Source organism: Siniperca chuatsi, linkage group LG23, assembly GCF_020085105.1.
Source record: "Siniperca chuatsi isolate FFG_IHB_CAS linkage group LG23, ASM2008510v1, whole genome shotgun sequence".
In the NCBI taxonomy this organism is placed as follows: domain Eukaryota; kingdom Metazoa; phylum Chordata; class Actinopteri; order Centrarchiformes; family Sinipercidae; genus Siniperca; species Siniperca chuatsi.
Window position 1 is genome coordinate 20,698,801 of NC_058064.1, and position 21,371 is coordinate 20,720,171.

Here is a 21,371-nt window from a genome sequence, read left to right on the forward strand (position 1 = left end):
CAATTTAAGGTTCCTCTTTGTTTGGCCTACATATATAAAGCCACATGGACACTCACTATAGCATATTCAATTCAATTCAATTATATTTATATAGCGCCAATTCATAACAGAAGTTATCTCATTGCACTTTTCCTATAGAACAGGTCTAGACCATACTCTTTGTAATATTATTTACAGAGACCCAACAAATCCCACCATGAGCAAGCATTTGGCAACAGTGGCAAGGAAAAACTTCCTTTAAGAGGCAGAAACCTTGGACAGAACGAGACTCAGTGGTGGGCGGCCATCCACCGCTGCCGTGTTGTTTAAAATAGTAGTAATGTAATGGTAGTGGTAACATTAATATTAATAAATTAATAAGAATAGGAATGACAGCTATAGGAAAAATAATGTCAGTATTAGTAACAGAGCCAATAACAACATTAGCAGTTGTCGAACAGGAACACGGGGGCAGCAGGTGGCCCACAACCACAGATCCAGACTCTGCAGCTCTGGAGGCAGAAATACCTGCTGAAAGCGACAGAAGGAGAGAGGCGAGAGACGAGAAAGCAAAAAACTACGGGAGAGATAAGATGTTGAGTTAGTAACATGCAGTAATGGGATAAAAATGCATACAGATGGAGAGGGAGAGAGGAAAGAGGTGCATCATGGGTAGTCTCCTGGCAGTCTAGGCCTATATCAGCATAACTAAGGGATGGTTCAGGACTCAACCAAGCCAGCCCTAACTACACATATAAATAACATGTGTAGACAAACAATTAATAAACTCTAATTTTATACTTTTTACCTGTGTGAAGATGGCGAAACTCCTTAGTATGTTAAGTGTTAGAGCAATGTGTACATCTCCCATATCTATAATTTCCATATACCTCCTTAGTGAACCAGTTAGTTTTCATACATTCATTACAGTTACATAGGTGTGACAATAGAGTCCCTTATATTCTTTCCCCCTTTAAAACAAAACCTTGGTATAGAGGCAGATATATGCTGCAAAGAAGGGTCACATTTAAGTAGACACCAATGATTTTTATAATGTTCTTAACCCTTCTAGAGACAGTACCATATTCAGACATAAAAGGAACTCTGTTGTCTTTTGGTCTATGAAATGAACAAAATAATTGTTCTCTATCTAGGGCAGTAGACCAAAACATGGTCCTTGTAACCTCTTTGGACAAATCTTGCCTTCATTTCTCTTGCTTTGACATCAAAATCACTATCTTTATTACATATACGCTTTAGTCTTACAAACTTCCAATAGGGAATGTTGGCTAACATATCAAGTTCTCCACTCATATTCACAGATATCAATAAATACAAGAAGTGAATTTTCCCTTGGCTATACACCATGGTAAATTTCAATGTAGAGTAAGTATGATTAATGTAGTTACAAAACCATGGAGTTCTTCCTCAACACAAAACCACATTGTCAATAAATCAAACAAAATATTCTTCAAAAAAGGATTATTGTTAAATATGTACCTTTTCTCCCATAGGCTCTTAAACAAATTAGCGTAATTAGGGTCAAAGGGAGACCCCATGCTCGTCCTTTGAGTCTGTAAATAGTAATTCTTGTTAAACATGAAATAATTAGAATTGCAAAATAAATTCAGTAAGAACCAGTAATTCCTCTCTTTGCAAATCTAAAAAATATTGCATGGTCTCAAGACCACCTTCATGTGGAATGTTTGTATATAAACTTTGTTTAAGAATTTAGAAAGTTTAGAATTAAATATATACGCAAAAACAGACAAAACCCCTGCCATAAAGAAAGCCAAAAAGAATGCTACTGAAAATTTTAGGAGCATCAGCACAATAGGAGCACCACGTAAATCGACATGCAGCACATTCATATTTTTTTGCATCTTAACTGTATTACTGATAAACCTGGGGTGAGGCTAAAGATGATTTTCCAGCTGTAGTTGGAAGTCGTATTCTATTCTATTATTTATTTTTATATAGTCTACCAAGTGTATACTCTACACAGTGGAATTGCTTATATTTAGCTTAAAATGTGGCAAGGTATATGGATTAATAAAAACTAAATGGGCCTCTTTTTTCTGATAAAAACCTACGTTCCATAGCCTACTGTACTGTAATTAACATACCTTGAGCATTCGCATGTTGGACAACATGGCCAATCAAAATATTCGCCGGCCTCCCTTGATGCAGGAGCTGTGGGTAGACTATCTCACATTCTTTGGTTGACACATCAGTGTCACCATCAATCATGAAGGACAGATAAGTGGAATCCTTTATCTTTTCACTGGTCTTCTTTTTCAGTGAATCCGTGATAACTCCAATGAACTGCGCACATGCTGTGTCCATTGCTGGATTCACTTGAACTACGTTCTTTTTTAACAATTCAGTGTGACCCTTGAATATAGTGATGGCAGCTCTTCACTTCGCAGTGTGGCTGTATTGAATTTTATTGTCATTTCAGCCTCTTTTGCAGACTGATTAGTAGATTCCCTTCGATTGCCTTCGAAATGCTGTTGGCAGAGGCACTGCAATTCCATCAGTGCATCTGTCCCTGCATAGTTTATGCTTCATGCTGTTGTTGCGCTTTACGAGTGTTTCGTGTTTAAAGTGTGTGGTCAAATCAGCAAACTTAGTTTTCCCCGCAAATGTTGGGCCACACCAAGAGCTGTACATACAATGCGTGGCATTCCTTTGTTTGCAATATCTCAGCCAACGTAAATTGCATGAGGCATTCCTGTTGGAAAGAGTAGGTCTTCGCCCTTTTCAGCACGAGCTCACATGCTGATTCCTTGTCTGAATTATCCTCATCAGAAATTTGGGACTGTAGTGGCACAGGAGGGTCTGAATGATCTTTTTTTTTTTTTTTTAATGAATCGATAGTTCGTTTGATTGTCACCAAAGGGCCAAGTGAGAGCGAGAGCACTTACGGACCGGACACAGGTAGATGACCCCATCCCGCATTGTTATGATGACGAGAGCCTCGCCTTAGCTCTCCACTCTAATCTCTCTATATCGCACTCACACACAGGCACACCTATTCTCGCTATGCAAACAAAGCAGGTGTAATGATGGCTCTTCTTTACGGCAGTATTGCGGGATCTCTGTAAAAAAAAAAAAGGGCTACTGGGTCAGGGCAGTGGCGAGTTGAAGCTCTGCTGGCGCTAATAGAAAATTACAATCAATAATAGAAGCTGAAACGAAGGCCATTATTATGGCTCAGCTCCACTACCATCTGTTATCAGTGGAGCTGTGAGAACAAACAGACCAACTCAGCCATCGATCCACTGCTGCACGCCCACGACAGCACTGTGTGTGTGTTTGTCTGTGTGTGTCTATATGTCTGTATTTGGGCTTTGTTTGTTTTGTGGACATGAATAAATTATGTGTACAGTTGCTAATTTTGCTTCTACTGATGATGATGATGTTGATTATGATGATTGTGATGATGATGATAATGATGGGAGTATAATAATATAGCTTCTACTGGTGCTGATGATTATGGTGAAGATGATGATGATGACAATGTTGATGATGAGAAATATTGCTGCTGTTGTCAGGCAAAAGGTAGTTCTGGTAAAATGATTTGTTGTCAGGTCTAGGGGATCTAATTACCACTGAGCCTTATGGCTGTACCAGCTACTAACAGGCCACAACATAACCTGAATGCCTTGGTCGCCAATTCACTAAGAAAAGGATGCAGGCCTTACCTGAAATGCAGGTGAGCTCAGCCAGCTGTCCGCCGTCACTCAAGTTGTTCCCCGCGGTTGTCATCCTCTCGACTGTGTGGTTGGTGCCAGCCATTCAGGTTGGCTCCCATCCTCTTCTCGTTTTAACAACCGTGCATTGAGCTTGTCATTGGTTTCAGTTCATTTAGGTTAACAAATAGACACAGACAGAAACTAAACCAAAATACTACAGGGATGAGGGTTATCATTCATTGTCCATCACAATCTCAACAAAGAGTTGCTCTTTGCATTCTCTCAGGCATCCATATCTCTATGCACTGTACTTGTATAGCGCCTTTCTAGTCTTCCGACCACTCAAAGGACCCTTCGACATGCGGGGGGGGGGGGTGTCCTCGATCTTCTGATTAGTGGATGACCCGCTCTACTTCTAAACTACAGCCGCCGTGTGCTACGTTGCACGTTTGCTGGTGTCTGCCCTCTGGCAGGCTCATATTACGTAAGACTCTCTTGAAGATTGGCAACCAAAAATGACAAACGGCAACCTGTGACCTTGACAGTGAGATTATGATAGTATTTCTGCTAATGATGATTATGATAATGATTAGAGTCTTATATTGCTGCTAATGTTGCTGCTAAGATGATGATAATGATATTGTTGATGAAAATGGTAATGATGATGAACATATGATAATATTGCTGCTAATGATGATGATCAGGATGATGATGATGCTGTGTTCCAGGTCCCAGGGGAAAGAGAAAGAGGCCGAGACTCTGCTGAAAGACTCCATACGCTGCAGTCCACATTTTGCTGATGCGTACTCCAGTCTGGCATCACTCTATGCTGAGCAGGTGAAACATCTGGGAAACACACATTCACACACATATGTACCACACTGGAGGCGTGTTGTAACTCATCACTACTTCATAACTCCTGAATTAAATTAGCTTTAGTTGTAGGTGCTTAATCTCTCTGCAGGCAGCTATAAAACAACATTAGAGAAGCCTGTTGAGTTGTACACACTCCAGCTTCCTGTAACCTTGGTCATTCCTGTTTTAATCTTGTATTCATTTCATCTGCATTCTCCCACAGAAACGCTTTGCTGAAGCCAATGAAGTGTATCTGAAAGGTATAGAGAACTGCCCGGACAGCTCCGACCTGCATAATAACTACGGAGTGTTTCTGGTGGATACGGGTGAGTTGAACCTAGCAGCTCTCTGGTGTGGGGGCTGGTGGGTAAACACAGGCTACTATTAACACCATAGTCTACTACTGCATAGACATACACAGGTTTACCTTAACAAAAGGATTCAGCCACTGCCTATATATCAAGCTCATACTGACTTTTTTTAAAGGACCATGCTGGTTTTTACTGATGAGATGATCCATCGCAAGGTGGTAATGCCGATATAATCCTGACTACTGATTTGGTCCATTAACAATAAATTGCGTATTTACCTAAGCTTTCCTGAAGTTTTTAAATTGATTTTCTTCCTTCCAGGCAGCCTTTGCTTTCAGTTCTGTTCATTACATTATGAAAACCAACTCGCAGCCAGCAGAGATCTAATCTGTCAGAGTGAACAATAGTCTGCACGATTGCCAAAATTATGTTCTCATCATGTGGAGATGACGTTGAAAGAACTGCTTGGTTATACAGTACATTTACACTCAGTGGCCACTTTATTAGGTATATCTGTACAATCTAATGCAATCCAATACAACTGTTCTGTCATAAAGTCTACTTTAAAGATGCCTATAATGTTCAGTTGTTGTTTTTTTGACATTGTCATAGAGGTGTGTTAGGGTGCAGTTTTCAACAAAGACAAAACTGGCCTAACTAATGACACAGGAGGGGAACGGATATACTGGCTGGCCAAACCATTTAAACACACATCAAAACACTAGATAGGCAGTTTGCTTCTGACTCAGTATTAAATATGCAAAATTTGAATAAAATAACTAAGTAAAATTTACTAAATTAACTGCAAAATACACAAACAAAAGGCACTCTCCCTAAACCTCCCCTTGCTGTGGCAGGTGTTTGGTATAGTCCAGGGCCCAAGTGGAGGCATTTACCGCTACATCAGTCAATCTTTTACATTATGGAGGCCAGACGCCTCCTGGACCAGCAGCACGGTAGCTCAAAAGAAACTAAATTATATCAATGCAACTTTAAGATAACAGAACTTAACAGAACAAAAAGTTTTCACAGTATGAAATTAACTAAATGAGTGCCCTTCATCCAGAAATGATGTCAAAAATGCTAATAAACCTAAACGCAAAATCAAACTGTGTATCTTGTTTAATTAAAGTGATGGTGAGTGGAAATGACATCACAAGGTGTTAATTCAGTTATATATTTTAGCACTGAGGTCATAGTTAGTGATGGTGTTGTACTGGACTGCGTTATATTCAGAGGTGTTTCTAATATTCTGCCCCCTCATGTATGTAAATATGGAGGACAAAAGAATTAGAAACACCTCTCAGTGTAATGCCTTTGAGTGTCAGGTGCACTGTGATAAATCAGTGCTGTTGGTCCAAGCAAGTATGTTTATGATGACAAGCTGCGCATCTTGCTTTGTTAAATGTGAGACAAAAAGGACAATTTTATTTGATTTTGCAGCCTTGCTCAAAAAGACTGGGGAAATATCAGCATTGAAAAAATGTATTTGTGAGCCAGCTGTAACAATTAATTCTAAATGTGTGGGCCTTATAAAATTGTCTTGTGAGCCGGTAGTTTGAGAAACCTAGTCAGAATTTAAGAATGTATGTGTGTAGAATTGTATGGGGTTACCTGGTAGCAGCCCCGTCCTTTGATTTAATGAAGGTAAACACAGTGGACAGCCGTGTGTAATAGCACTGCGCTCTGACTCAGCACTTCTCAAATCAGATGCTGCAGATTTATCAACATATGTGTCTTGCTTCCTTTAGATGGCTGCAGGGATTTGATGAACTGGAGATTTCATACAGTAGGCTATAAAGTAGCTGTGGACAGTGTAAGAATCATATTCATTTATAGATAAATGCAGACTGATTCACTGCCATTCCTGCTTTAACCATATGAAACGTTATTTTTCATGCCAATTAAAATGCAGGAAAATACCAAACTGTCAGAGCGCTCCTTCTGCTGGTCATTGGGCCGCCATGAAAATAGAGTCTGTAGAGGCTACTTAGGGTCAGTTTTAGTTTTAGTCAGACTTTAAATTCAATTACTTTGAATAAAGTGTACAAGAGTGTTAAGCTCTCTCCCCACCAACTTCCTTTACACAATGATGTTTCAACCTGTTGTTGCCTGCCACCGTGCCTCCAGCTGCAAAGCTTAAACCTCTTACTTACTGTTTGTTGTGTTAAGAGTTCCATGTGACGTAATGTATTTTCCAACAAAACAACACATGAATGCAATTGTGTAATTTTAAGTGTCTGCATTTGTGTACTTCCAGTGTGTTTCAGGCCAAAGCAATGTCTGCCGGAGAGGTAGCAAATCAATCTCAAAAGTCATCACATTTAGTATTTCCTGAACTAAAACACAGCAGTGTGGTCCTGTACAGAGTGCTATATCAGTGTCAGTCATCCACCTCTGATATGATGAACTGATACATCTGGTTTGATTTGGTTTAAAGGAGTGTAGAATTCATCAGTGCAATACTTCACCAGTTATGTATGAGAAGCACTTTACCTGAGCTTAATCTATTGAGACATTTTTACCAGATGCCACGCAGGTGTGAATGGTTATGTTATTGTTAGTAGTATATTTATCGTCATCAACACTGAATACATTGAATGTTTTACAACTCTTTAGAATGTATATGAGCAGTAGCCGGTATTCAATTTGGAAAATCTGGTCACATACATTTAATAGATGCCTTCCACCTTTCCTTCCATCTGCCTCCTGCCTCACTTCCTTTGTTTTTTCCTATACTCTATCTATACTTTCTCGCTTTCCCTCCTGTACATGTTTCTTGTCTCCTTCCTTATTTCCTTCCTTCTTAATTCCTGCCTTATTTCTCTACTGCTCTTGTTCATTCCTTCATTCCTTTCCTCCATCCTCCCACTTCCTTACTTTCCTCTCTCTCTCTCCTCTCCTGCAGGAGAAGGGGAGCTGGCAGCCGCTCACTACCAGCAAGCTGTTAGACTCAAACCAGCACACTACGTTGCCATGGTGAACCTGGGCCGCCTGCTCCGATCATCCAATGAAAATAAAGAAGCTGAGACTTGGTACAAGAGGTGAGGAAGGTATCTTATTTTAGCAGCGGTATAAGTCAGGCTTCTACTCAGGGTGGCCTGGAGCAAAAATATTTATTATTGTGTAGCTGACCGTGACCTTTGACCTCCCAGAAGGACAAGAGAAAAAAACAGTACTGGTTGCTGTTATTGTTGCTGGTTTCTTTTATATTTATTGTTTTCATTCAAACATTTTCAGTTTTTATTTAATCCGGATCAAATTTTAAAAATGGATAGTTGGCAAAGTCGAAGGAGAAAGCATTTACAGAAGGAAAAACAATTCATTATATCAGTGAATCGCACCCCAACCATATGGAAAATACAGTAATGGTCAATGAACAGAAAGATTTCAGAATTCAGCATCTAATAATTCTAATAACTTTAATATTGATTTTCAAATTCAGTTTCCATTGTTCTTGAACCTACCTTTGTACTGAACGCACATAGATTACATTTATATTGATCTTCTCATCTAACTCCTAGCAAGAAAACAAAGATGTATATTTCCTAAAATCCTTTAAAGGTCCAGTGTGGAACATTTAGGAGGGGCTATTGGCAGAAATGGAATATAATATTTATAAGTATGTTTTAATTAGTGTATAATCAAGATTTAGTGTACATGCCATACTTTCCATTGTTGGAATGTTTGAGGGCGAATGGTAAATATAGTGCACTAAATAGTAAATAGGGAGGGGTTTTTGGACACCGCGTAAGTCTTTCTCAATCTGTGTTCTTGTCTGTACCTGTGTTCTGTTGTGAGCCAGGCTTCCAACTTTTTGATTTTCATTCTACAGCTGTTACTTAACTACTACTACTATACATTTTTCTGAATTTCTTTTATAATTTTTTTTACATGTGAAATTAACCATTCAGATTTGGAATGTGTGGTTGATTTTTCAAAGTAATGCCTGCTTGCAAAATGTGCTCCCACATTTCTAGAAATGTCTGTGGTCATCCTTGGGAAACCAGTCTAACTCAGCAGTCTTTTGGTATGTTACTGGTGCTACTGGATATAATTCCTTTTGGAAGATAAACTTTGGTCTAAGAATTGAAATCTAATAATTGTTGTTGCCAAACTGGTTTGCTTGAAGGTAAAGTTAATGTGTGTGTTTTTATTGGACAGTTAATGTACAACAGTGCTGCCTCTGTGGACTTTTGGCTCCTTATATGTATAAATCTTTTTAATATTCATTTATAATAATATCTATTAATAAATATATATAAATGAAAACAAGCAGTGTGTGATGTTAAATTGTATGATATTGTTGTAAATATATATTACAGTGAAGATAACAGGTGTATCTCATACTCTGTAATGAGAAAGGCCTTCTGTGCTACATTTTCACATTTTTCACTGTGAGCCAACAGTTTAGGTAGATCAGAGGGCAAGAGGTCCACTGAATTTCTTACAGCAAGGTGCAACAGGAAGAGGGGGCTATTTGTTTTGTAAACAGAGCAAGTATCAGGATGCTGTTTGATTCAGGAAGCAACAGAGTTTATGGGAAATGCAGTATTGACCATGATCATAAGTGTACACTAACTATATCATACACATTTTGATATTTTATCACTGTACATAACACCTAAAACACTTCATTTAAAGAGAACCACCATCATGGAAAGCCACCTTGGTGACCTTTGACCTTTGCCAGCAGGGCGCTGCAGGTGACGAGGAAGGTGGACATTCTGACTCCACTCGGAGCTCTGTACTACAACACAGGCCGCTACGAGGAGGCCCTGCAGGTGTACAGAGAGGCCACCGCCCTGCAGCCAGACAGTACCGACATCTGGCTGGCTCTGGTGAACAGACACACACACACACACACACACTTATTGAATCATGGAATGCCAGGACATCTGGGTGTGTGTTTGCTGCCGCATCCTGGATATTCACCAAAACAACATCTGTCTGACCTCGAACATTTGCCAAACCCTGAAAAAACAGTTTCTCTTGTTACATACACACATAACACACACACACAGACTCACACACACTGTATATCTGTCCCAGGCTCAGGTTTTAGCCATGGCTGGTCATACCAAAGAGGCTGAGAAGATGACCCTGGACATCATATCCAGAGAAGGGAGCTGTATCGAATGTTACCGCCTCCTGTCTGCCATCTACAGCAAGCGTGGCAACTACACAGAGGTGTGTGTGTGTGTGTGTGTGTGTGTGTGACTGTAAATGTGTGTGTGTGACTCATGGCCTTGGTGTCTGTTGCAGTCAGGAATGATCAGCCCTCAGCAGGAGATGGTTTCCCCTCCAACAGTTACCGTGGAAACTAATCACCTCTGCTGTACATCAGACCAGCAGCCATTTGCTGAAAAGCAGCTGCCACTCTGTTCTATCACCATCAGCACGTGCTTGTCTGTCTTTCACTTTCCCTGAGACCCAGTTTCACAGTAAATATGTGAACAATTCTGTGTTCACACAGAAGTCTACAGTACAGTAGGTTAACATGTCAACATGCATACTAAAATCATCTGCCAGTGTGGTATTGGTTGACATTATTGTCACTATTGTCCCATAATGCGTTCATAGCAGAAAGGGAGGAGCTACTAACAACTAGAAAAAAATGGGAAAACATTGCAGCCAGAAATGCAATATTTTAGGTTGAACTGCTAATAATGATATTACACAGTATATAAGTGTAGTCCAAGAAATAACAACAAGACCAATAAAAACAAAAACACTTTTTGTTGTCACTAAAATAAAGTTTGAATGTGCCCAAATAGTTCTATTATGTATGGGCTTCGCCCTCTAAGGCTATCGCTCGTGGATTTATCCCTCTTTAGATTTCTTAAAGTGCTGAAGAAAAATGGGAGCCGATTGTCTGGTCTCAGTCCAGTTTATACACAGGGTGACAACAGGTGGGCGTGGACTAAAGTTTTTTCAGTGCTGCGAATGCACCCCTCATCAGTTTCTGCATGTGCATTCACTCCAGTCCAGTCACAAGAAGCGTAATGTCATTACCATGAACAGTGGGTGGAAGAAGTATTTAGATTCTTTACTTAAGTAAATGTAAAAATACCATAATATAAAAATACTGTATTCACTCCGATGGGAGAAGTGAACGTGAGCACACATAGTCACCGAAGTAAATACTGGACCCATTTTTCACAAACCATTTTTCACATCTGAACATTCTGACACTAAAATGGCAGTTTTCAGACAAATCAGGAGAAAATAATCTTTGGTAGACTAAAAGAAAACAATAAGAGAAAATTAATTTGACCTGAATTCACCCGACACAGACATAATTTGTACATTCAGTGTACACAATTTTGTCATGTTTGAAGTTTTCTACCCCAGCGCATTCATTATTCTTTATGGAGAGTATCTGCAGCCTCCGGGCTTTATTCCAAGAGCAGAAATTAAACATCAGTATTTGGTCAGTCAGTGTGTCCCATGGCTCTGTAGCTCCCAACAACGAAGAGTTTTGACTAAATTCACACATTCACAGATTGCCTCTTAACTCTTAAATTGTCCCCTCTCTTCTCTCTGTCTGTCTCTGCCACTGTGGTAGTCAGAAAGCTGACACTGCTCTTTCTCAGAGACAGGAACACATTATCGTGCTGTTCATCGCCGTTCTGGCCACCGTTCCGTCTGGCTAGCTCTGCTTTAAATCAGTTTAGATTTCTAATTCCCTGCATCATCTGCTTCGCCTTCTCTTCCCTCCACCCCTCTCTCCTTCAGAGGCCTTCATAGTTCAAAGTAGCAGGTAGTGAAGAGGGCTTTTTGCTTTTTGTGATTTCTGTTCTAAAGCAGCAGCGACTCTCAACAGTTGTGCCAGTAAGTAGTAGTTAGTGTGTATTGACTGTGTGTGTCTGTGCCAGGCTCTGGATGCTCTGGACAGGGCCCTGCAGCAGAATCCCAGTGATCTGACAGTGAGAGCAGAGCTATATTTCTCCAAAGGAAACCAGCTCAGAGAGATGAACCAGCTGGACCGAGCCTTTGAGGTACTGTTCTCTCTTCCTCCTCTCTCTCTCTCTCTCTCTCGCTCTTCCCTTACTGACTTCCTTTGTCCCTCTTTCTCTCCTGTCTGTGCTTTAAGGAAGTATAGTCTGTAGTCTGTATAAGTCTGTGGCCACTGATCAGCACTCTGGCTCCCCAGTTGATGTATTCTGTGAAGAAAACAGTAATGGCCTGAAGCAAACATGGCCTGAAGCAAACTACATGCGCTGTTCACGTCAAAGTGTGTGTGAATGATAACCCAGTTACAGTGTTCCAGACATTTGTAGGCGAAAACAGATCTAACTTAAAGACAGGGCCATTTGTGGCTGTTTTGGAGCCTTTGCCCAGACATCCACTGCAAATAAATTAATTTTAACAACAAAACTTCCCCTTAAGCTCACAAATCAAAGTAGAGTTGAGAAATCATGCACTGATTATTTAAAGGTCCAGTATTCTGCTCTTGCTTTGTACAGGTTAGCTTAGCAGATAGCTAACATCAGATCCTTGAAATAAAGACTCAGGAAACTGGAGTAGAGTGGAGGGCCTTTAGTTAGGATCTTTCCTTATTTGTAAAACTGTGGAAACATTAAAATATGGCATTATAAACTGCCCATATACATATGCATGAATATACAACTCAAATTTAGCATATAGCCATCATCAGGAGGCTTGCAGGACTAGTTAGCATCTGAGCTAATTTTACCTGACAAATGCCTTTAGCATCTATTACTACACATAGCATAACATAAATGTTATATTAATATGGAAAATACACAAAGAATAAGTCGCGACATTTACTTACATGCAGAAATATTTTATATATATTATATAATATATTATTATAATACTTACAGACTTAGACCTTTAAAGGCTAACAAAGGTGAAAAGTAACTGCAGCTTGTCCTCTCAGTAGAGGCAGAAATAACAGGAACTAACTACGGCAAGAGAGGAGGGTTAAATAAAGGAATACAAATGCAATACAGTTTTACACCTCTAGGTGTCTCTAATGCAACATAAAAAATGTGGGGGCAGAACATCCAATGTGTAACATTTAGGAGGAGCTATTGGCAGAAATGGAATATAATATTTAATTTAATAAGTATGTTTTCATAAATTTTACTAATCGTGAAAATAAGAATTGTTTTGTTTTCATTTCCTTAGAATCAGCCCTTTATATCTACAGAAGGAGCGGGTCCCCTTCCATGGAGGCTGCCATGTTGCACTGCCATGTTTCTACAGTAGCCCAGAACAGACAAACTAAACACTGGCTCTAGATTGGCCAGTTTGTGTGTTTCGTGGCCAACGTAGATTCTCCTTCGTGCTTGGAAGGGGAGGGTGAGGCGAGCGGTATTCAAATGGTTGCAAACTGCAATTTCACCACTAGATGCCACTAAATCCTACACACTGGACCTTTTAAGTACAAATGTCATCAGTGCACACAGGAAGACATACAGTACAGTCAATTTGTTACCAGACTTTCTCCCTCAGTCTGAAAGTTGTGAGCATTGACATGAATTTATGGTAAAAAGTTGGTCATTTCAAAGCAGTAGGTATTTAACAACTATATGCATTCTGGGACTGGACTTTCCCTACTCGAAATTTTTAAGCCCGAAAGATGTACCTGCAAAATTCCAGTGGGAAGAAGGATTTATATACTGATAGACTGAAATACCTTGACAACTTTTAGACCTGAGACCCAAACTCTGCCTGTACCTGTGCCTTTCAGTCGTGAACCCGCCAAGTACTGCTGAATTTGAGACCCGACCCGAGACCCAAGGCTAAATTTTACTTATTTCTTCTTCAAAGACAAAGTTATATGCTTGCTTTGGAAAGACTTTTTCCCAAATAAAAATCTAATCTGACAACGGAAATAGTCCAACATAGAATACGACACGGCGGCCCACCAGCACAACACATATATAACTTCTACTAGCCGATAAGCCATAGGTTTAGCGCCGTCAACTGCCAGCAAGTAACACTATAGCATCTATTAAAAATGATCAACTATACACTGTGGGCAAGTTTTGCTAGCAAAGGAAAAGATCCAGAGTGACTTTTCCACCAACCCAGCACATCTTGGTCATCCTGCATAGTGTGATTTCTAGTGGCATACTGCTGAACTTCATCCCCACCTTCATTCACTGGCACATTCACCCACTAATCACACACACCTCCACATTCAGTGTGTCTGAGAAGAGATGTACCGTTTTTCTTAGTATTGTATGTCAGAATAGCATTGCAATCCTTACACTATACATAGCCTGTGAGGTTTTTATCTGTTGTCACACACCACAACATATCACAATGTTTCCACAGTGCAATGGTCTTCCACGAATCATTGGGGATTTTAAGAAGCTCCTCTTTTGCAATTCTTTGCTTTATTTCATCCATTCCTAGCAGCTAGCTCACCAGGCAACTGCAACACATTGGCTTCACTCTCGTCTCTTGCATATCAACTTGCAACACATGACACACTTCGACTCAGATGATTGGCAGAGTCAGAGAGAGAAAGAGAGAGAGAGAGAATTTTTTTTCATTAAGTTACAAAATAATCCAACCTAAGCCCGCGTTTAGCAAAAAAACGGACGAACCAGGTCAGGTCTGAGCCCCAGTGATTCTCCTCCTTTATGTTAGGTCAGGTGGTTAGGGTTAGTGTTTTCACCTTCAGTTCCAAGTTTCCAAGTTTTTGTAAATGCAAACTGAAATTATAAATTGACTGAAAAGAATGAAAAGAAAACATAACCACATAACGACCATATAACAGATCCAGCTTATAACTGCGATTACTTTCAAGCCGGACTGCCTCGGCCCGCTGTCCTTCACTTTCACTTAGGGAGTTACCATTCAAACAGATCTGTCTGAAGAGCCATGGCTCAGATTTAATCTGGTAAGGAAGTTTCTGGAAGACACTTCTCCTGCACAGGAAGCTTTGAGTGACGTCCTGAGAAAAAGGCTTGAGAGGAACCAAAGAGCGACGACTCTGTGGGAAACACTGATGGAGTGGAAACAAGACAGGAAGATCCACGGAGGCCATCCCAGGTCACTGCAGCTTTAAAGAGAGCACCGTTTGTGCAGGGAAACTGCTTTGTTAGTTGATACAGATAATGGTGTGATGCTGTGTTATTTCTCTGGCATTATCAAAGTCCTGATAGAGCAAAACAAACACAAGGAGAGCAGCCTGAGAAACAGTTTGAAGTGCGGTTTTAAAATGGTTTATTTTAGGACTTTATGTCTGTTTTTTGTCTCAGCATTCAGAGCATAACGTCAGAATGCTGAACAAACATCCAGGGGCCTGCCCTAATCCCTACAGATAAGAAACATAAATACATCAGGTGCGAATGTTGAGGGTTTTAAATACTGCAGACTGTTTCCATTGCTGTTCATTAATCATATTTTCAGGCTTGATTTAATGAAATGTGATGAAGAGACCAAAAATACACAGCAAAGCAGAAATCAAAGGAAAAGTGACCTGCTTTCATAAGGTTTGCAAAAGTCAGAGGTTTATCAAGTGGATTTTTTTATTTCTTTATTTTAATTCACAGTGAATTCATAAACTGAGGTTATAGAATCTCCAGTCCCAGAGTGCTGCTGGGCTACAACTTTATGGAATAAATCATTTGATTTTAACAACAAAGATCACTGTTAACCTTCATGGTCTTCTGTATGTAGGAGAAGGAGATACATATCTTGAATACTACTGGTACAGAACACAATGGCTTAAATGTATCTTGTAGAACCAAGACCAGTGCAAAGCCCTGACCCTGACCCTACCCTGCCGACCCCCTAACCCCCTATTTTAGGAGGTCAGACTGGTTGGGATAGAAGCAGTGAGTACTAGCTGCTACTATCAGTGAATACATTCGATGGTGTGTGTCCTCGCTCTTTGAGCAATGGTTGACCATAAAGTTTAATGATGCACGCTGTGCTCCTTGGTGTGTTAATAGCTGTTTGGAACACTGCTGTGTTTCTATACATCACTGCTGGGTTTTCACCATGGATGGATTGGATTTCCCCTTGACATAAGATGCTGCAAAATCATCCACACCACCTTCCAATTCTTCTAATGTCTTAATGGACGTTTTTCACAGCAGACATTTTGACTTGTTATAGGAGGAAAACCACATGTGTAACTAATAACATTAATGAGAGCACAGTTCCATTTAGGTGTATCAGTAAGCTGTGCTAGAGAGCCATCATGCACTGTACTAGTGTCCTTTCTAAAGGCATACCTAAGTAGAAAGCAGCTATTAATAATCTTATTAATTACACCTGTGCTTTCCTGCTATTTCAGAATTGTTCCAATGCACTAGAAGTTCAGTTCCCTACTGTACATAACTGTAAAAAGCCCATTGTGGTCTCACAGTGTTACAGTGTAATCACATCTGCAGCTTATAGCATAAGTAAGTAAATAACATGAATAATATGTAAATTAACTTCAACTCATCGTTGTCCCAATTTCCACTGAATCAATAAGCTAATCAGTGCCTGAAGTCCGGTTCACTGTGCAGGGATCCATTACTACTCAGCTAAGGGGCTGTTTGAGACCGATCCATTTTTATACAAGAATCACTGACGAAAAACCATTTCACACTCGATACAGCTCTGGTTACCTGCATGCAGTTACAGTTTATCCAGAGACACGGTAAGACTGATTGCTGTTGCACATGCATGTGTGCCATGAGTCTGTCTTCAGATCTGTCTCCAGTGACCACTGGTGGTCAGATGTCACCTCTCCACCTCATATCAAGGTTGTCCAGTGTGGACAGGAAACACTAACAACATGGTTGAACCGCCTTCGAATGGTGTGTGGATGATTGGACTTTCTCTGGTTCTTGGATGTGCTCTCACCTTAGCTTCTCAGTTTGGATGCGAACACATTGTAAACCCTGTTGTTGTTCCTTGAGTGAAAGGATGTGACTGACACTGACCACACTCTGTTTTTGTCCTGTCCCACCAGAGCTACAAGCTGGCTGTGGAACTCAAACCTGACCAGTCCCAGGCCTGGATGAACATGGGGGGAATTCAGCACATTAAGGTAGCAAACGTAAATTCATTTCTAAAGGCAAAACACACCAACGCTGTGCCATACTGTGATATGTGAAACAGAAACTGTTTTGAGGAGTTTGATTTTCTTTAAACCAATCCAACATGCTGAGCTCACCAAGGGATTACTACAGTAAGTGGGTATTATGGAACATTTTGCACATTAAACTCCTGACAAACATTATGGCTGACAAACATGCAAAAACAAACATGTTCTGGCCATCCATACACACAGCTCTCCTTTTCCATCATTAGCATATTGCATCATTACTGTAGCTTGTTAGTGAGAATTGTTGTTGTGAGGTGATGATGCACAGGATTTTGTTTCCTTGGCAAACTTTGCCAAAGTTATTTTCTAACTGAACACAATCAGTTTAGATTCTGGCCAAGCTTGTAAACCAATCAGAGACAAGAAAATTGGTCTCATTACAACATACTTCCAAACAATGGTGGATGGTGTTAGGGGGCTGTTGCTGCGTCATCCAACTAGCTTAGCGAGGTTTAGAACAAGTTCAGCTACTTAAGTTACTTTATAATCTCCCTCCCACATCAGAGGACTCAGAGTCAGAGGAACGCTGCATGATAATGCTGCAGTCTCAGAAAACTGCAGTTAAGGAAATTGGTTGCAGCTTCCAGATTTTTCTAGTTCAGCTGACCATATCATGCTGAGGAAAGAATATACAGTATGTGTTTTATTATTTAAAGTCTAGTTGCACTTGTAATTATCCATTTTAAAACCAGTCTATGCTTTTAATACCAATGTACCTCATATTGTAGAACATTTTGGCCTTAGAATAACAACTTTGTCTCCTTACAATCTACTGCTGTAACAATAATCTGTTGAATATATTAGCTTACAGCTTATTAGCTGTGCTAATCAATTTTACAAGCCTGGCGTGACCCATTCAGTTGGCTCACCTGCGTACATTACTCACATGTCTTCCCTGCAGGGACTGGTGTTATGTTGGTGACTTAGTTCATACATGGTTGCTATAATAATCAATATATGACACTAGAAAACTGTGAGCCGCATCTCCCCCAGGTACATGCCAGTGTTTTAAAAACAACGAAAAGTTAGTTATTGTAGTTTGACCTGCTGATTTGTAGCAGTTGTAGCAGCAGTAGCAATGTGCTAGCTCATGGAGGTAATTAAACTACTTTAAAACTCTTAGCGCTCAATTGCCACAATTTTCGTCAAGCGTTTTACTCCTTCTTGAAGTCCTAACTGAAATGTCTTGTCTGCACATCCATGGGTACACTGCAAACAGGATCTGCTAACAGCTGATTCAGCTACTTTTAATGGAGCCAATTTGCCAACATGTAAACAAAAAGTGTCCGATTTTGAAAACCCCTCGTCTAAGATAATCAGTAATCCTTTTTTGGCCACAAAAATTAATGGAGGCACATGTAACACTTTTTAAATGTAATTACACAATTACATTAGTTTGACAGGTATGGTAGTGCTGTCTTCATAAGTTCATACATGGTTAAAGATGTGAACTTTTAGAAATCAATAAAGTGATCTTGGCTGTATAAATATTTTCTTATACTGAGGTCTGTGACCTTGAACATCACTTAGACCATGTCTGCAACAAGATGAACTTAAACCTCAGATATGATGACCTTGTATTTAGTAGCGATGTTGTTTCCCACAGTTTTCGCAGATCGTGTAGTCATGTAATTTACTCGATTCCAGATCAAGTAATCCCACGGAGTTGAAATCTACTGTACTGACCCTGATTATAAAATGTAAAAGTAAAACAGGAAATAGGTCCATAAAGGCATAATGTAAATCCCACATTTGTGTAGCTCTGTCAGTCACATACTCACACTTTAGTCAGGCTCTTGGAAGTGATCTAGCATTTTTCAGACTGTCTATCTTGTCTTTGAGCTCCTCATCATCTGTGACACGGGCAATGTCATGCTTTCGACTCATTGTCACTGGTCATGAATTTAAATCCTCCGTGGCATTCATTTAAATTTAATTAAACTGCAGTTAAGCTTAAACAGCCCCAGGCAGTTCTGGATTGAACACATTGTTTGTAATGTGTGTATTGTCTGCGTTGTGTAAATAAGTAAGTAAGTAAAGCTTTATTTGTATAGCACTTTTTAAAAGACACAGTTACAAAGTGCTTCACACAAACAAACGGAATATATTAATGAATAGATAAATAAAGATATATTACAATACAAAAACACAGCACAAAACCAAACTGAAACAAACCAAAACATATGACAGGGATAGAGATCTATAAAAAGGCTTGACTATAAAGATGGGTTTTTAGAAACCACTTAAAGCAGTGTGTGTGTGTGTGTGTGTGTGTGTGTGTGTGTGTGTGTGTGTGTGTGCAGGGAGACTATGCAGCAGCCAGGATGTACTACCAGCGAGCCCTACTTCTGAGCCCTGGTTCCAAACTTCTGAAGGAAAACCTGGCCAAGTTGGACCGGCTAGAGAGGAGACTGACAGGGGGGGTGTAGACCACCACGATTCCCCAGACACTGCACCATCCTTGGCACAGATCAGGGGAGCAGGGCACTGTGCAGCCCTCTGGAGCCCAAACACCAGTCACCAGGCTGCTGGATGAAACGGACCTGGTTGCTTCGACGACCTGCCTGTGTGAGAGCAGAGGAGGAGGGTGAACTGCAGCGTGTTCGGAGGTGGACCGGGTGTACTGGAGTCAAAGAGACTGGTCGAGCCACAGTCCAGAAGCCTTTCCTGGGGTAAGCAGAAGGGAATGGCTGGTTGAAGACCACTGGGAGCTCCATGTGTTGCCCTGTCTGCATCAGCTTTACTTCAACATGCACATCTGCTTTAGACATTTGTGTTTGTTTGATTGATTTATTATTTAGGTTCATGTGAAGTCATTTCCTTTATGGCAGTTGATCACAGATTCTAATTCAGTCCTCTGCTCTGCCTCTGAGAATTATTCATGTATTTACATTAGTGCAGTGAAAGTGAAAATATTATTATTATGAGGGGAATGAGCATGGAAGTTCATTCTTGACCTATGGGAACATTGTGTAACAAAATAATCTAAGCTCAAAGGTCCACTTACTAGCTTTTCAGAGCTTTCAACCACATCTCAAAGTCTTCTTCAGCGAATGGAGCTTGCTCGGGTCACACACAAACAAACATCGGTCACGTGATGACAAGTGGTCGTTCAGCATCGACCAAGATATCAGCCTACGTCGTCGATCATGAGTGAGTGGACGGCCACAGAAAAATCGAACCAAACCAGAGGAGGGACAAAGTCATTGTTTTGTAAGTCACAAGCAGGGCTGGGGAAGCTGCTCTGAAAATGTAGCTCCTGAAGCTACAGGCTACTGTTCATTGGAAGTATTGAAGCAACACTACATTTTTGTTGAAAGTAGTAAATTAATAGGACAGATTGGCTGCCGTTCTCACTCTCTCTCTCTGCTCTGTACTGTCAAACCAGCCCAGTTGCTTGATTCTCTCCTGAATCAGAAGACTGGGAAGCGTGGGTGCAGAATCTGCACAGGTGGTGGAGCAACATTTCAGTAATTTTTTTGCTTTTTTTCTTCAAGAGAAAATTAAATGTAGCTATGTAGCATTTGGTTGTGCTACCCCACTACTTAGTGGAAAAACAGCTTGCTACTGGAAACATTACATGATTTTGAAAATAGCTATGCAACCCAGACGCTACTGGGAAATTTAGTTAAACTAGTGGCTTAACTATATGTAGCACTACTACATGCTCCTTAATACCCGTGTCAAGTTTTGACAATGAAGTTCTGAGTCAAGTAAGTCCTTAACTTGAAAGTTCATGAGTTTAAATTATTCATATCAAATAAAGTTTAACTGGGACATTCCAACAGCTGAAATTGACATGATGCAGCTAGATTGTTTCACTGAAGACCCATTTCAAGTCAAAAATAAAGTGAAGTCACAAGGCCACATGATGACACCTGAGCCAGCTCCATTCACTGAAGTGATATGGTTGAAAGCTCCAAAAAGCTACTAAGTGGACCCTTTGAGTTTAGATTATTGTGTTGTACATGAAGGGAATGGTTTGACACGATTCATTTCAATCCCACTCTCTTGGAGTATATCAGTGAATATAACAAAAGGCAAAATCTGTAAAGCTCTCAGACTATATGATTTATTAGAAATGTAATAAGATTCATATAAGCTGATTTCTCCTCAGACAAACTATATTATGTTCATCTGACCTCCATTTCTAGAACTGGCTACACTGATGTCACGAGCCTTCTGCAAGTATAATAAGCTAGTGTGTCTGCTCCTGTGTGAGGAGTTGAAACTTGTGGCTTCATGCGTACCATAACCTCTGAAGATTGCTGTTTGGTTGCTTGTTGTGGTTTTGTTGACATTGATGTTGATTGTAAATGAATTTTGTTGTGGAATGACAATTGGATGAAAGTGAAGTGACTAGTGCAATGACTGAGTTGCACCAAGAAAATAAAGTATATGTTTCATTAAACGGTGTTTGGAGTTAATACTCTTCATATG

General features: G+C 40.2%; 1 protein-coding gene across 2 annotated transcripts in view; it reads left to right on the forward strand.

Annotated features, from left to right (window-relative positions):
• tmtc1 (transmembrane O-mannosyltransferase targeting cadherins 1) overlaps positions 1–21,342 on the forward strand; it is a 162,520-nt gene extending 141,178 nt beyond the window's left edge. The window contains exons 12-19 of one of the 2 annotated variants that reach the window (XM_044185918.1): positions 4,406–4,514; positions 4,756–4,858; positions 7,752–7,887; positions 9,537–9,684; positions 9,896–10,033; positions 11,722–11,844; positions 16,797–16,874; positions 19,235–21,342. In XM_044185918.1, the coding sequence (XP_044041853.1) occupies positions 4,406–4,514; positions 4,756–4,858; positions 7,752–7,887; positions 9,537–9,684; positions 9,896–10,033; positions 11,722–11,844; positions 16,797–16,874; positions 19,235–19,360 (961 nt within the window). In that variant the 3' untranslated portion in view covers positions 19,361–21,342. The remainder of the gene's footprint in view (positions 1–4,405; positions 4,515–4,755; positions 4,859–7,751; positions 7,888–9,536; positions 9,685–9,895; positions 10,034–11,721; positions 11,845–16,796; positions 16,875–19,234) is intronic. The other variant, XM_044185919.1, reaches the window with a different exon arrangement.
• The last annotated feature ends 29 nt before the right edge of the window (positions 21,343–21,371 follow it).